This window comes from Ambystoma mexicanum, chromosome 6p (genome assembly GCF_040938575.1).
Source record: "Ambystoma mexicanum isolate Mex_15411 chromosome 6p, UKY_AmexF1_1, whole genome shotgun sequence".
Lineage (NCBI taxonomy): Eukaryota > Metazoa > Chordata > Amphibia > Caudata > Ambystomatidae > Ambystoma > Ambystoma mexicanum.
Window position 1 is genome coordinate 1,169,076,470 of NC_090935.1, and position 18,150 is coordinate 1,169,094,619.

Genomic DNA, 18,150 nt, shown 5'->3' on the forward strand with positions numbered 1-18,150 from the left:
TTGTCATAAGCAAAACAGAGAATGAGGAAGAGAGTGAGAGACAGAGAGAGGAAGAGAGAGACAGAGAGGGAGAGAGGGAAGAGGAGAGAGAGAGAGATGAAGACAGAGAAAGGGAGAGAGACAAAGAGAGTGATAGAAAGCGAGAGAGGGGGAAGAGAGCGAGAGAGATAGAGACAGAGTGACAGAGAAAGAGAGAGAAAAGGAGAGAGAGAAAGAGAAAAAAGGAGACAGAGAAACCGAGAGAGAAAGAGGGAGAAGAGAGCGAGAGAGAGCTCGAGCCAGAGACAGAGAGAGAGAAAGAGACAGAGAGAGAGAAGGATCACCCATATCTTCTAGGGAGAATGTATGATGCAGTTGCATGTACTATGACAGTAATGTGTTTACGTTGTTAAACAGGAATGTAATAAGAGAAAGTAGTGATCTAATTTTCTTTTCCACTATTTTCAGATCACTTTGGGCAACGTGCATTTGTAGGCAAAGTGTGCATGGATAAGAATGAAATGTATCCAGAATACAAGGAAGACACAAGCACATGTCTTATAGAAACCAAAAGGTAACATCTTGCATGTCAATTAACATATTTGATTTAGAGATTGGAGAATGGAAAACATTGACTATTCCATGTCTAAAGGAATGGATGGATTGGTCAGTTATACTCGGGAGATGCTGAAATATATTGTTTGATAGGGGCTTGGTGGTGTGGGTGTTGAACCGGGCAGTTCAATTTCCCCAGTAGCCATGGGCTTGCCTTAAGAACAGGCCAATGCCATGGTTCATGGGCTCAGTACACCAGTTACGTTGACTGAGCCCCTCAACCCTCCCTTTGCTTTGAATCCCTGGACTTGAGGAGGAATACAATAGAGTTATGTCCATTGTAAAATAGCCTTAGGATGTGTGTGAACAATCGTTGAAGTTCACACTTTTGCCACTAGATGGCAGAGAAAAGTGTGCACTTTTACACATGGACCAGAGAGACATACAAGTTCATATAAAAGGAGATAGTCACAGTCTTCACCAGAGAGATGGAACGGCATGTGCCACATGGCATAAAATGCAACATTTGCAAAGGCTGTCACAAGCCACAGCAGCCACAGAGTTTCTCAGTCAAAAGCCAGCACATACAGCTCAGAGTAAACCCAGACCCAACACAGATTCAACACAGCAATTGTACAAGGCAGTATAAGAATAGCTCACATCACTTAATTTACTGCCAGAGAGAAAACACGGTGGCACCACACAAGGACAGAACTCGTCAGCACTTAGGGAATAACAACTGTATTCTTTTGGGTCTTGCTGATTAGTGCATGTTACAGGAACCAAATATATTGGGCGCCTATTTTGGCTACAGTTGGTATTTGTGTTTGGTATTTGTGGGCACATGTTTAAGGAATGCTACTGTGTGCTCCATACAACACTTGTATATACTAATTGATATTTTAGTGCTTAACAATCAGAATTGTAAATAATTCTCTTATAATCATCATAAAATACAAAAATATCTTCATGAATCTAATATGGTGAGTTCTGGAGTCATTATTTCATCATGCAGAGCTTTTTCAAGAAGAACAGAAAGTAATATATCGCTTTTATGAAGTGACAATATACACAAATAGGAGGTAGCGTGAATTGGCACACATTCTGGCAGATGTACGGAAGATGAGATGGATCCCATCACATTTGAATTCTGTGTGTGGTTATCCACAGTCCAAGCCCCTGCCGTCCAGAATGGAAACAAAAACAGCAGGAGAAAGAGGCTGGAGGTTTATTATGACAGCTGGTGAGTTAGTAACAATAATACAAGATTTTGTAAGTAACTATTGGTGCTGGATTACCCCTGATTCCAGATGCCGTAGTATTTCAGCTATTATTATCCAATTGAATTATGCTCAACTTACCTGACTCAAAAAAAGCATGAAGCACTTTGAGAGCCTGCCAGAATTCCAACTTGTGAAGTGCAAGCATGCCAACAGAGGTGAGCACTTATCCCTTAAGCTGTTCATCCGGACAACGGAACCACTGTGCACACAAGTAAACAATAAATGCAATGCAGGTATCAAGCCTGTCCCTTTGCAAAATGTTGCGGTGTGTTAACCTGGTAGCACCTCATGGTAGCATATGGCATTTCTTTAATTATAAAAATAATCATCAAGCCGGCTGGAACAGGACATGACTGGTGAAGGGCAGATCAAACACCTAAAGCCTCATTATGCGGTGTTGCAGTGTTCCCACCAGGAGTACCGCATTACGGTGGACCAAACAGATGGACTTGAACACAATTTGCTTGTGGACTGGGAGCCACTGCAGATGTTTAAGAATGGGAGTAGCATGAGAAAAACGAGGAGCAGAAGTGGGCACCATTGCCGATGAGTTCTGAAGAACCTGAAGACACCTGATAAAATAGGCAGGCTGCCGGAGGTTCAGGGCATTTCAATAATCCAGGGCGGAAAAGCACCAAAGACGCCACCACTGGAGCCCTGAACTGTAGCAGTGTGTAGGGAATGACCTTCCTCAAGATTTTCAGCCGAACATTGCCTTGTTGACATACCAAACCAACCTGCTTATCAGCGTAGATGGTGGCATAGATCTTAACCTCACTATCCTTTACCAAAGCAACCGGGATAGGGAAAGGTCCAAGAGAGAGAAGCCAAAACAGGGGTGTACAAAAGCCAGTAGCAGTAGGGGGGCCCACCACCAACATCTCAGTAAAGTTAATTTTTATTTTTAATGTAGTAATTTATGGTTTTTTAGTTGACTATAGGTTAAAGTTAATTTAAGTAGTATTTCATGTTGTACTTTAATGTTGCTCTTGATATGTTTTTTCAACATTTTATTTATTGGTAAAGCTATCCATATTGCTTTGTGATCACTGCAGTGTGATTATAAAGTCCCGTCATTTTTAGTGCAATATTTGTATATATGTGGTCTAATATTGATAAGTAATCAGTAGTACATGTTGTTACTAGTGGCTTGCATAATAATGTGTTTATCATAAAGTGTTGTAATGCAATAGTTTGTGTTCAGTTCTCCAATGTTTATGTTAACGTCTCCCATTATAATGTATTTATGATTTTTTTGTTCTGTTATTAGTTTTATTGACGAGAGTAGTGATTGTAGATGTGTTTTAGGAGGTTTATATACTAGTATAGTTAGTGTATCATCTGGTGTCTGAGGTGTACATGTAACAATATCAATGTTGTCAATATTTTTACATGTTGGATTGATTGTAATGCTTTTTCTTAAGTAAAGAGCCATTCCGTGTTTTGTTTTGCAATTGTTAAACTTATCATAGAAAACCTCTGTGTGTGTTGGTATTGTTAACTTGTTTATTGTTTTTGTTTTTTGACTAGGTTTCAAGTAAGCAAATAATGCCTGAATATGTATAGTTTGAATCTGAAATCATTGAATGAAAATGTGATTGTAGGGAACATATATTGTGACAAATAAGTTTAGTTAAGTATTGGTATGTAATATGTATTTGTGGTAAATTAAGCTGTAATGTGAATTGTGTTTGCATTCTTGTCATTTCTTGTATGACCTATGGATGGACAATTATATTTTTTGGGTTGAAATGTTTAATATATAAATTTGTTAGAGTTTTATCTCTACTTTGTGAAACATAATGTAAGTGATGTATTTCTAGGTGTCCAAAGTGTATATTAAGTGGTTCTTAAGTGTGACCTTGAGTTATATGTATTCTTCTTGCAGATGCTTGTCGCAATGGAAATTGTTTTCGTGTTATAGTATAGTATTTTTTGGTATACTGGAATTGATGTGTGATTTGTTGTATTGGTGTTCATTGAGGTGAAATATTTTCGAAATATAAATGTGTGTTGTCTTTATGCAATATTCTTCCTGTGTTGGGATTGTCAAGTTTGATTCATATCAAATATGGGATGTTATTTGTTGTATGTGTTGGATAATTCCAAAAGCACCACTGGTTAAGCCATCTGCAACTAATACATTACATGTGAGGTCATAGCGGAGTAATGTCATTTTACTGTAATGTTAGTCCCATTGTTTTTGTTTGATCTGTTGTTAAGTTGTCTATAAATGTATTTTTTTTGTGTAATTCAGAAATATCAGCAATGATGTGTTGGGTGCTGTGTTGATATATATAGGTTTTATCTTACTCTGTAGCTGTAATACCTAATTGTTACTAATGTGTTACTAGTGTTTACTTCTTTGTTTATTGTCATTATATATGGTATTTTGATTGCTAAAGTGGCATGTGGTTCTGTTTCTCTTTGCATAATTTTGTTGATGTCAATTTGAGTGTGATTTCCTTTACGTAGCCTGTTGAACAGTCCTGCAAAGTGGTGGTTATTTTCCTGTTGTATTATTTTAATGAGTTCATAAAACTTAACTTGTGTTTGCCATAAATCTGTTACTAAGGGGCCATAGTTGTATTTTATGTTTTTAAAAATGTATCTATCAACTACTGGCTTCAGTTGAAATAAGTCTCCAATTGCTAATGTTGATATTCCTCTAAGTCGTAAATTGGATGATTTTATTTCTTGTAAACTATTATTAATGAAATTAGACATATTGCTTCCTACCAGTGACATTTCATCAATCATTAATCCTTTTAAATGCATTAATTTGATTTATAATATTGTTCGTTACTCATCTGAAAGTGGTTTATATATGAAATGTTGGCATACCTGAATTTTAGTAAGCTGTGCAAAGTGTGTCCATTCATGTTGTAAGCAGCTTTTCCAGTTGGTTCAGCAAGTATCACATGTATGGTATCAGGATTTTCCCCTGCTTTTACATTACCGTAATGTATCAATGTTTGAAATAATGAATTTATTAAAATGCTTTTGTCATCTCCAGCTTTTCCTGTACAAAATGTGTAGCATGGTATGGTTTTTGCTTTTAACCAGTTTAAATGATGGTATATCAATGCTAGCTGTTCAATGGTTAAAGTTGACATGATATTAGTAAATTGTTGGTTATATATTTGATGATTTACTATACTTTCTTCCTGATTGATTATACTTAACCCTAAATCAAATGAGAAATCATTGATATGGTCCTCTTCTGTTAATGTTTCTGTTAGCATTGTTTGTGTATCAATGGGTGGGTACAACGGCTGTCTGATAATGTCCTCATACATAGTGTCTCCTATGGTATTTATTTCATAGTTTTTACTATATTGATTATGTTTGTTGGACACTCATTTTTGCACATTTAAGTATTGTTCATAAAACGTATTTTTGTTGTTAATAATGTTTTCCTCATTTATCCATGGATAATATAGCATTAATAGTTTGCGATATTAGTTTTCAGAGTCACTTATTTTGTAAAATGTGCACTAGCGGATAATTATTTTGTTTATTCTTTTTTTGTATGTTTTGTTAGTCAGCAGTTTCTTTTTGATTGACTTTTGATCTGAGCTGTAAACATTGAATATTTGTTGAGTTATTAGGCAATACATTGATGGTGTCTATGTTTTTCATTAAAAAAGTTATTTCTTTTATCTAATGGACTAGTATTCATAAACACAATTGAATGGGTATATTTGCAAATAGGCATTTGTAAAGTTAAAAACACTTCTTGTGCACTTATTTCTGTGGATTTTAAAAATGTGTTGCCAATGTGTCGTAGTTGTTCCTTAACGTTAGAATGATGGTGAACTTCCTTTCCTGCTTGTTGTAATAACTTGCTAATTCCTCTTTATGATTTATTATGTAAGAGATAATATCCATTGCACATGCAAAAGGATCAATTATGTATTGTATGTCAATGTTAGCTTGCCATGCTAAAAGTATGTTAGTGTTGTAATTATTAACATAACATTCTTTTTGATAGCATTTTAAAAAGAAAGTTTTTGTGTGTTGTTGATTGTATTGTATAAATGTAATCATTAATAGAGAGATGGGTAATAGAAAGGAATTGTTCAAAAGTTGTGTTTTTGGGTGCGATCGATGCTAATGTTTTTTGTAATAAGATTAATAGTACATGTATTTTGTTCCTTTTCTGGCAATGGGTAAACTATGATCGTTTTTGGCATAGGATATTTTGGAATATGAAATATACATGTACTCTTATGTTTTTGCCTACAGCTTTTTGTATGTGAATATTTTTGTAATAAAATCAATGATTGAAAATATTCTGGTAATATGGTTGAGCATGTGATGTAAGTGCCAATAAAAGTGGTTATTTCGTTGGGAGTTGCTTTGTCTATTTGGGCTTCATTTTCTATCCAAATTAATGCATGTATATGTGGAGACCCTCTTTGTGGAAATTCAACAGGAAAAAAGTATTCAATAATCATGCCTATAAGGTTTTTTTTGCTTAATGGAATGGTTTCGAAGAACTGTCATACTTGATAGTCAAACTGTCTTGCACATGTTACTGGATCTTGTATCATATTGCATTGTTGCTCCCAAGTAAAAAGAAATGGTTTCTCATTAATGTCATGTGAGAAGGTGTCCGTGCGTGGGATCAAAGTACATTAGGCAGTGTTGGATAGACGCTATGTCCATGGGACCTATCAAAAGCACTTTCACTTTCATTCCAGCACCACACCCCCCTCCAAATTGGCCCACTTGGCGCACCACCATTGGTTGCTTAGGGTCAAGGAAGGGCCACCTCGAATGATTTACTCTCGGTGCTACACAGTGCACAGTGTTACTCATCCAGCGAGTCAGCGATTCATTGCAGTCTATCCAAGTTAGTTTCTCGTTGGATAGGGCCATCGGGGCCCTCACTTTTAAACGCATGCAGTGCTAGACCCATGATTTTACCTCACACGCTGAGATCGAGCGCGCACACCACCCTTTTTGGTTTTTACCTTGGTGCGGGTGCCCTCAATGTGCATTCACAGTCATTATGGACAGCGCACCGTGCTGGTCGACTAGAGAACCTTGTCACCTGAAAATGCGCCTACTACATCAGTACGCACACGGCCTCCAGCACCTGCCTTGATCCATGCATAACACTACCTAATGTTCTTTGATCCCATGCACTGACACCTTCTCACGTGTAACTGACTCCAGAGTATAGATCAGAAGTATTCCTTATCAACGTGTGCAGTCCACTATTCTGCACCCATTATAGGACTATAGACACTTATACCTCCTCACCTGTCTCTCTATAACTAGTGATGGTCGTATGCTTTTGCTCCACTCTTTGCATTCCACCACTCGGCACCCAGTTTAATGCTCTTTACTGGACAATACGGATCATACTCCATTTATCCGTTTTTTTCCCTAGAATTGTGGACCTAATACGCCATTAACAGGCACAGCCACACCCTGGCCAATCCAATTGGACCCAGAACTTGCAGAGTGACCACCACTCTGACCTACAGAGCAGTGTATTTCCTACATGGCCCCACCAGTCTCCATCATACTACACTGAAGGAGACTCTGCAATAGCTTTACCACTGCATCGTTCCTTTGACGGTAAACTCCATACAAATTCACTCTTTAGTGTACTTGTTGGCATTAACCAGCCACTAATAAGTAATTTAAATTATAAACAAGCACTTCACAGAGATCACAATCCATCATAACAGCCTTTTTAATCGAACAGATACCTCACAGACAGTGTTACTCTTCACCCCTATCCTGAAGAAGGCCACGCCATCAACTAGCTCCCATCTACAGCTACAAAGGGCCAAAACACTACAGTGTCGATCTGGGACACAATGCCTTGTCCCACTTTTTCATTTACATTTGTCATTGTGTTTTGTTTTATGACACCGATGGACCATCAGTAGTCCTGGGCAGCAATCACTCTGGTTTATATTGTAATGTCGAATTGTACTTTACAGATTTTGCATGAATATGAGGCAAATACCCTCAATATGTAAGAGGTTGTTATGCAGTAGTACCCCCAACTGTTAAATTGTAAAATCTGTCCGTTGTCTGTTTGCTTAAAATTAAGCAATACCTACCACTATGTTACCATTTTGAGATTAAATAAATTAATCCACAAATCTTGCTGTTTTGATCTCCCATCCTGATTTTTTCTTTGTTACTAATTACCCCCCTGGGCATATCAGGACATAGCCAGGCGCCCTGTATTATACATTTTGTATTTTTGTAATTAACAAAAAAATATTTTTGTTACTGAATTTTCTACTCTTCTATAAGAGCTTCATAGTTCCCATTTGCATATAGTACTGTAGTGTACAGGTATTTCTGTTTCATTATTATCTGGCTTTGGAAACCACAAAAAATGGTTGGAAAAGAAATAAATTCGGAATCTTTGTCTTCATACAGCCCATGGGGTGTGTTATGCTGTGCTGAGGCAAGGCGTAGTATATTTGGTGTACGTTCTATATGATTGTCAGTGTTTTTTTTATTGTGGACTAGTTTATTTAAAGAAAAATCTTTTAGCACAGTTAAAAGGAAATACACAATTTCAACATAAAATTTTCCAGCATAAAATTACATTTGCAATACATTCTTGTGCAAGTAATTTACGATAAGTCAAGATAAAAGAATGATGAGTAAAGGGAGATACGTTATATTGCAGCCCCTGCTCGGGCGCGTAGATATTGGGAGGGTAACAAGGCCGGGAAATCACTGGCCAACTTGATTAGAACTGAAAAGCAACAGAACCCAATCGCAAGCATCCGAACGATAAATGGAGGGGTTGTAACGAGGGAGGAAGAAATAAACAGGAAACTCACAAAATTTTATCAGGAGCTATATGCAAATCGAGATAAAACATCAACTTTAGAAATAGAGAACTACCTCAATACTCTTGAACTCCTGAAACTCCCATTAGAAACTAAACTAGCTATCGATCAACCGATTACCGGTGAAGAAATCACCAAAGTGATTAAGACATGTCGTCCAGAAAGGCACCAGGTTCGGACGGTCTAGGGACTGAATTTTGTAAGGAATTCCGGTCAGAATTACTTCCAATAGTATTAAAAACATGGGAGGAAGCATTAGAATGGAATATACTACCCTAGACAATGAGAGGAGCCATAATCACTGTATTACCAAAGCCCTGACGTCCCCCTCAGGACATGTCATTTTATAGATACTTATTGTTGATCAATGCAGATGCCAAAATACTCGTGACAGTACTGGCGAGTAAGTTACTGCCAAACATGCCGACCCTGTTCCACCCCGATCAATGAGGGTTTATCCCTACAAGATCCACTGCCTTGTACCTACGGAGACTGTTCAGACTAATGGCCCACATAAACCCTGATAAACGTGTGGTAGCTGTCTTCCTTGATGCCGAAAAGGCATTTGATTCAGTTTCCTGGGTTTACCTTCTCGCAGTGCTGGAGGCATTTAAAATTGGTCCAAACTTTATTAGGTAACATCAAACTACTGTACACAGCGTCAGAAGCCAGAGTCCTAACCAACCGCGCTATTTCTGAATTGTTCCTATTGGGTAGGGGTACCAGACAAGGCTGTCCGTTCTCACCCATTTTGTTCGCCCTAACCATCAAACCTATGGCGGCGTTTGTCAGATTGAAATACGCAGACAAGGGGATAAAAATGAAAGGCTCAATTCAATTAATCTCATTATACGTAGATGATACTCTCCTATATATCCAGGAACCTGAAACGAACTTGACACCCATTATGGCAGATATACACGATTTCGCTGAATATTCAGGCTATAAAATATACAATGCCAAATCCGAGATATTCCCATTAACCCCAGCTAGTACATGCCCGCTGCCAACTTGTGGATTTAAATGGTCAGCTCAACATATCCGATACCTGGGTGTACTAGTCACTAGAGATAGGCACACTGTGTACCCAGACAATCACAAACATAGACTACAATTGCTTAATACTAAATTTTTGATGTGGGCCCAACTTCCCATCTCCTTGCACGGTCGGGTTGCAATCCTTAAAATGGTTGTGCTCCCTAAATTACTCTACCTCTTCGTTAACATACCTATATGTTAAACGCACTGCATGCGTTTAAAAGTGAGGGCACCGATGGCAGGGCCTTCTTCGGGAAGCTCCGTTCCATGGTAACAACATTTCTCTGCAACAGTTGCACGGTCCGAGCTTGGGTTGCGATATATAAAAAACTAAAGATAGTGACGCACTATGATCCAGACGTTCCCCTCTTGAACCTCCCTGGCATCCCTCCATCGTTCGATGTTAACCTCCAGAAAACCTGGAATCCTCACAAAGAAATTAAGATGAGGGACATGTTCCCCAGTGGGAAATTCGTGACCCTAGAGGACTTTATAAATACGGTTGGTGGGGGGACCGCTCAGAGCACTCCAATATTACCGAATGAGATCCGCGTTTAATTAACGATGGCCACTCTTCCCTGATGAACCTCCTTTGTATCCATGTTTACAATTAGCTATATCAGGGAAGGGTCTTGGAATCTACAAACTGTATGCATTGACCCAGACACACACCCTTATGTTAAACAACATTAAAGAAAAATGGGAGAAAGACGTGAATATGCCCATCGACGAAGAGAAATGGGCTAGATATTGTACACTTACTAAAACTATATCCCTTAATGCTGGTCTAAGTCTGATCCACGTCTGCTCGCGCCAGGCCCATCGCGTGTAATACTCCCCGCACACCCCTCAGAATACACGTAACCTGCTCGCGCCTGGCCAATCGCATGTAAAACTCCCCGCGCCCCCCTCGGTATATGTGTATCCCACTTGCGTCAGGAAAATTGCGTGGAAAAAGTCCCACCTGTGTTGTTGGCTGGCTGCAGGGCATGGTCAGGGTGGATGGGCTGCCTGCGGGGAATGGGGAGGGTGGATGGGCTGCCTGCGGGGCATGGGCAGGGTGGATGGGCTGCCTGCAGGGCATGGGGAGGGTGGATGGGCTGCCTGCGGGGCATGGTCAGGGTGGATGGGCTGCCTGCAGGGCATGGGGAGGGTGGATGGGCTGCCTGCGGGGCATGGTCAGGGTGGATGGGCTGCCTGCGGGGCATGGGGAGGGTGGATGGGCTGCCTGCAGGGTATGGCCAGGGTGGATGGGCTGCCTGCAGGGCATGGGGAGGGTGGATGGGTTGCCTTCGGGGCATGATCAGGATGGATGGGCTGCCTGCGGGGAATGGGGAGGGTGGATGGGCTGCCTGCAGGGCATGGTCAGGGTGGTTGGGCTGCCTGCGGGGCATGGTCAGGGTGGATGGGCTGCCTACGGGGCATGAGGAGGGTGGATGGGCTGCCTGCTGGGCATGGGTAGGGTGGATGTGCTGCCTGCGGGGCTTGGGGAGGGTGGATGGGCTGTCCGTGGAGCATGTCCAGGGTTGAATGGTCTGGCGCGGGCGGGTTACACGTATTCCGGGGGTGCGCTGGGAGTTTCACATGCGATTGGCCTGGTGCGAGCCAGGTACGCATATTCCGGGGGTGCACAGGGAGTTTTACACACGATTGGCCTGGCGTGAGCGGGGACGCGGATTCCGAGGGGTGCACAAGGAAATTCACACGGGAATGGGCTGGCGTGAGCGGGGTACGCTTATTCCGAGGGGTGCATGAGGAGTTTCACATGCGAATGGGCTGGCGCGAGCGGGGTATGCATATTCCGCGGGTGCGCGGGGAGTTTCACATGCGATTGGCCTGGCGCGATCGGGGTACTTGTATTCCGGGGGTGCGCAGGGAGTTTTACACGCGAGTGGCCTGCCGCGAGCAGGGTACGTGTATTCTGAGGGGTGCGCGGGGAGTTTTACATGCGATTGACCTGGTGCGAGCGGGTACGCGTATTCCGAGGGGTGCACAGGGAGTTTGACACGCGATTTGGCAGTGTGGGCCCTCCCGGGTGTGCCCTCCCCCCCTCCCCTATGCCCCGCAGGCAGCCCACACCACAGGGCACACCCCTACAGCCCCTCCCCATGTCCTGCAGGCAGCCCACACCACAGGGGACACTCCTACAACCCCTTGTCATGCCCCACAGGCAGCCCATCCCCATTGATGGCAACCTGCCAGCAGGCCCCGACTCATGTCCTCCACACCACCCCCATTGATGCCAATCTGCCAGCAGGCCCCGACTCATGTCCCCCCATGCCACCCCCATTGAAGGCACCCTGCCAGCAGGCCCTGACACATGTCCCCCCACACCATCCTCAGTGACGGCAACCTGCCAGCAGGCCCCGACTGATGTCCCCCCGCCCCATCCCCACTGACGGCAACCTGCCAGCAGGCCCAGACTCATGTCCCCCCACACCACCCCCAGTGACGGCAACCTGCCAGCAGGCCCCGACTCATGTCCCACCACCCCACACCCATTGACGGCAACCTGCCAGCAGGCCCAGACTCATGTCCCCCACCCCACCCCCATTGACGGCAACCTGCCAGCAGGCCCCGACACATGTCCCCCCACACCACCCCCATTGACGGCAATCTGCCAGCAGGCCCCGACATATGTCCCACCAAACACCACATGGTAACAATACAGACCCATGGCCCTAACGCCATCCCAAATCCCCCCTCCCCCAGTACACACACGCAACCATCCACTGCACCCACTTCCTACTAAATTAGCCATGCCATGAGAGTCTGAAAAGAACCAGCAGGCCCATAAATAAATGTCCAACAGAGCCACACCGTGGCAACACATGACTGAAGCAATGCACATAGCGACATGCACGAAACCAATGAGAGTAGACCACACAAATAATGAAGATATATGAAATGTATTAAAAAGAAAACAAAATGACATAATGAAAACCACACATGCAAATGAAGAAATAATTAATGCAATACTAAAAAGAAAGTAAAAGCCAATGAAAAACAAAAATCCACAAGATGAAAACTGGAAAGTGGTCCATCGCCAAAGTCCATAGAAAGAAAACAAAAAATCAAAAGCATAAAAAACCATTGCTCCATGGGATGACGTAATAAAGAAAGTATGTACATATCTGGTACTATTTACAATGAAAGTCAGAAGGGTCCATGATCCCAAAACAAAATGAAACCTACAAAAAAGCCTATGTAAAACACAACTATGTACAAAAAGTGGAGCAAAGTCCATGTACTCCAAATCATATAAAAACACAAATGAAACCTAAACCTAAATAACTATATTCATAGGCGGCGGGCTAGTCCGACGGCTCACTTATTGATGTCCCAGGCCAGGGCATCATCGGACTCCGCTTCGATGTTCCGGAGGCGGGCCTGTTCCCTGGCCTTGAGGTCTCGCAGAGATACAGCTATGTCCTCCTCCAACTCCCTGCCAGTTGCCTCGAGGCACTCAGCCCGCCTCAAAGCCCGGTTCATGGAGTTCTCTGCCATGACCATCCTGATCCGTGTCCTCTCCGCTCCCGCCGCCACTCGGCATCTATCTGCTGGGCCAACCGCTGCCACACGGAAGACACTCCCAATCCTGGGTCCTCCTGCTCGTCGGCCGATGCCTGCCCCTGGGATGTTGATGGCCCTGAGCCATGATCGCTCCCATCCAGAGCCTGCTGCTGCCGTGCACGTGCCTTGCTTGTCGATGCCTGCATGTCCTCCATTTGCTGGGGTCCAGTTGGTAGGGTGGCCACCCCTGCTGGACCTCTGACTCCCAACTGTGGCATGGATGTGTCCTCTACCAGCCTGACTGCTGGCTCAGGGGCAGCTCCACAGGGGGCCCAGGTGATACTTGGGCGGGAAGATGGCACGGAGGACGACTGGTGCATAGGGGGTTCAGTTGAGGAGAGGGTCGCAGGAAGATCCAGCACACAGATGAACCCAGTGCCGACGACCTGTCCTAGTAGGTCGACGCGGCCAAACAGGTATTCGAAATGACCTGCATTGTCCAGACGAGAACCCTGCACGTCATCCGAAATACCACGTTGGCACAACGCCACACCAGCTAGGACAGGCTGAATCCGGTTACAGATTGCCACGTCCGCAGGGAGAGGAAGGCCAGTTGGTGTTTGCGCATCCCCTCCCTGAAAACAGGTCTGGACGGAGGCATCCCTGCTGGTGCCGGATGATGCAGTCACATGCAGATCGGGACAGGATTACACACAGGCCCCTCTGTGGTGGCCTGTGCTGCCTCCTGTCCCTGCCCCTGGACTGCACCACTGTTACCAGTGGAATCCCCCTTCCAGGCCCCGTGCCTCAACCAAACCCCCCACCAACCTGGATGACTACGTGCAATCTTCCTCCGTAGGCCACTGTGGGGGCTCTGCTGCCCCTACTGCTGCCAAGGAGTCCACCTCCAACCTCCGCCTCTTGGACCTTCCCTCGGCAGCTGCAGCCATGGACGCGGCATCTGACTCCTCACTCCATATCAGTACCTGGGAGGGAAGCTGGGCCTTGCATCTCCGGCTGGCGGTGGGATCCCTGCTGCTGTGTTCCACAGCATCGTCTTCCGCCCTCTTCATCAATCGATGCTGCAGACAGGGAGAGACAGAACACAGGCATCAGGGCACTGTACAAAGGTCTGAAACACACATGACAGTTGCACATGAGTGGCAGTGTCAAACTTCACAGATGGCATCACACTCCCCAACACTCATATCATTTGAAACAACACACATGCCCAAAATAACAGGAATCATGCAGCAGGCAGCAGCATCCATAAACACACAAGGACATGAACATCCGAAGGTTGGCATGACGTCACAAGCAACATAGGGTGTGCCGAACACATGCACACATTCCACCAGACACACATGCATCTGTACATCTTCACCATCTGTCACAGTGCAATCATCTGCAACTATGTCACATCTGCCAATTGGCTACCTACATGTCTGTGTCACATGCATCCATGGCATATCACAGTTGCACACATGTCAAACACACACACGTACATGTACGCTGTGCACGTACATGAAGGTGGAACCAGCATCCATGTGTCACACTGCAACCATGGCATAGTACATACACAGAAATGCTAACATGTGAGCATCTCCACATGCAGTTGTGCATCATGCTTTGGAACACATACACCATTGATGTCCATCACAAATGACTGGACTCACATGCAGCATGGTCATGTCCCTGCACATAAACATCCATACATGGGCCATTTCAAACATATGTCCAAGCCGCACACACCTGGCACACCTCAACATGCACTGCGTCCAATGAGCATGCATGGACACTTACCGCTCGACTCCAGATGGGTCTGCCTCTCGAGGACTTGGAGGTGAAGCGCTGGGTGAATGCATTCCAGGACCCTAATCTGGTCATTGATAAGGCGGACCTGGCACCCCACTGCATCTGCTGCGCCCACAGGCGCCAGGCATTCCTGAGGGTCCTGGACCTGAAGTCCTCCCAGAGCTTATGGATGTGTTTCAGATCACGGGTTGCCACCCCCTCCGCGTTGGTGGCACCCACCATGTCCATCCAGATCCTCTTCTGTCCATCCTTGTCGGCGCGTCCTCGTCCGAAGAGGGCATCATAATGCACCAGGACTTGCTCCACCAGGATGCCAACTTCTCCTGCAGTGAAGCTGGCAGCCCTCTGCCTCCCTGCAGGTGGGTCGTCAGTGATCCCAGATGGAGAATGGCCCGACATGGCAACCCCGAGGCAGGTGTGGGTGGGCAACTGGGTCCTGGTGCTGGGCTGTGGAGCAATGGAACTGCAGTCGGGAGTCTACTGTTCCAGCAGGGGTGGTTGCAGCATGATGTGCAGGCACCAAATAGCAGGGCATGTGGCCAGCAGGCAGGCAGGCAGCAGCAGATGGCTTGTGGGAGGCGGCTCGGGGGGCAGGAAAATTGCCTTCTGGGCAGGAGCGTCGTCTTCTGTCTGGTCTTCCATGTGTTGACGCGTGGCCAGCTTGATGCAGAGTGAATTGGCACGTGAAAAAACAGCACGTCAGTGTGTAATTCGAGGAAGGGGCCTTAGCGCATAAGCGTGTAAGTGGCGTGATGTGCACTGGCATTTCCCTCGGTACAGGTGCATAGTGAATCTGCACGTGCAAAAACACCACGTCTGCGTGTGAATGCGTGTAATTTGAGGAAAGAACCTAAGTGCGTAGGTGACGTGACGCATGCAGGCATTTCCCTCGTATCTCTTCTTTTGGTGGGGGTCTTACCTACGTGTGTTTTTTCTGTCAAACGGTGAGTCGCGCACGCTATTTTTCTCACTGCGGGTCCCCATGTGTATCACTTACCAGTTTTCGAGGTGATAGTAGCCTGTGTGTCCCACGCCTGTGCGTTTTTTTGTGTTCCTGGTTGTCACTGCGTACTGCGGGAGGTTAATTCCACACACATGAGCTACCGGGGTTGCGTGTACAGTTTGACTGCCGTTTTGGGGTGCCTGAGCGTTGCGTTTTCTCACCGGTTCACATACAGCCTTGCAGGTGCACAGGGGTGCTGTTTACATTTAGTACGTCACCCCCTTCACCCCAATTGCCCAGGACAATTGTTGTGTACACTTCCCATTGGCACTACTACATCTGTGCCATGGTTGGGAGGCCATGAAAGGTGAGGGGCGCATCAGCTGGATGTCCTCCACATGGTGGGCATGGTCAGGGTCGTGGCTGGGGTGACCAGGGAGTAGGGGGAGTCCAGGGTTCCCAGGATGGCTGCAGAGGTGGAAGAGGCAGGGGTGCGCCACTTCGGCAGGATGTTCTGCCATGTGTTGGTGCAGTCATGCCACCACCCCCTGCGGCTCCGAGAGATGTAGCTCTTGCCACGGGCCCAATGGTAGTGGTAGCTGCAGGTGCAGCTGTGGCAAACACCATCCAGGCTCAGGGTCGGCCAGCGCATGATGCGTTGGCACCTGACGATTCCCTGGCAGATTTTCAGGTGGTCAGGAGACACAAGCAAAGTGCACACAGGGCTGCTCTGACCGAAGCACATGTCCATAGGGCAGTGTTGTCATCTGCAGCCCAGAGCAGCCAGGTGTTGTCAACTGCATGGAAAGATTCAGCTGACACCACCCTGGCTGTGAGTCTGCCAGTAAGGACAGTCTCGGTCAAAGACCTTGGCATAGCGGCTGTTGCTGCGCTGGGTCCAGTCAAGAGCACCCAGCAGCCACTGATGCAAGTCAAAGCTTCCGTCTTAGTTCCACCTGCCACCAGCGCCACTGCTCCTACTAATCAGGGCGGCATTTGCCAGTCAGGGTCCGGACCACTGACCAAGAGGAGGAAGGTTGCTCCTGCAGAAGAGGCTGGGACCCTAGACACGGCTCTGGCCTCCGGCACGTCGAGGAAGAAGCCTTTCGGCAAGCAGGAACTGGACCTCCTTGTGTGCTACGTGTCGGAACACGACCGTGATATGCTAGTGGGCCCAAATCGTCACACTACGCCTGCCCAGCGTTGGGGCCACTGGAAGCATATTGCGGAGGGTGTTAGTACATTCGGACATGAGGTCCGCACAGCTCAGGAGTGCAAAAAGCGTTGGGATGACCTCCGACGCTGTGCTAAGCTAAAGCGTGCCTCCAATTATGCCATGACTCAGGTGACTGGCAGTGGGCCAGCACCTGAGGAGGAAAAATGCACTCCGCACGAGGTGTTTGCTGCAGAGTTCATTCCGGCACAATTAGCCAAAGGAGTGGGAGAGATGCTGGATTTTGATGGCCCGTCCGGGGAGTGTTGTTGTGTGTTTGTCCAGCCTATGTGTGGTTTGCTTGGGTGATGTGTTATACTTGACTGCCTCTACATGATATGTGTACATGGTTCTCATGTGCGAGTCATGCAATGCTTCACTAATGCGTGCCTGCTGTACTGCCTGCGGGACATGTAGAGCAGACAGGGACTGTCCTCATCACCAGACTTGCACCCTACTCACATGCTAGTCACCCGGCTGCCCCTCCCGTCCATGTTCCAGCTCACTGGCCCTTCTGCATGTAGCCTTGGGTGCCTTTCCACTCAGCACTCGGGGTATATCATTGCATGACTGACGTGCATGTGTGTTCTGCCAGCATGCGGGTACTCCACACGGGCATTCTCCCTTGCCCCTCCACCCCCCTGCACTCCAATTTCACCATGGCACTGGTGGGTAACATGTTGGACTACTGCAATAGCCTGTTCCATGCTCCTGTGTACATGCACACTTCCCCCTGCCAACCTGCCAGACACATACTGTAGGGTACATACTTTGTCCTTGATGCAGGGTGTCTCACTCGGACTGTGCAGATGGCAGATGCTCCCCGGCGACATGAGTGCCCATTCATGCTCCATGTGCATTCCATGCATGCCCCTATGTGTCCTTGGCAGGATGATCATGTAGTACGTGTCCAGGATGACATACATTTAATGGCATTTGATCATCCATTCCATGCTCACTCTGGCTCAGTCCTGC

General features: G+C 46.0%; 1 protein-coding gene across 2 annotated transcripts in view; it reads left to right on the top strand.

The window, feature by feature from the left end:
* The window catches only part of LOC138510274 (guanine deaminase-like), a 616,035-nt gene that overhangs the window by 225,196 nt on the left and 372,689 nt on the right, over nt 1-18,150 (top strand). For both annotated transcript variants that reach the window (XM_069625806.1, XM_069625807.1), the window contains exon 5: nt 448-553. In XM_069625806.1, coding sequence (XP_069481907.1) covers nt 448-553 — 106 coding nt within the window. The remainder of the gene's footprint in view (nt 1-447; nt 554-18,150) is intronic.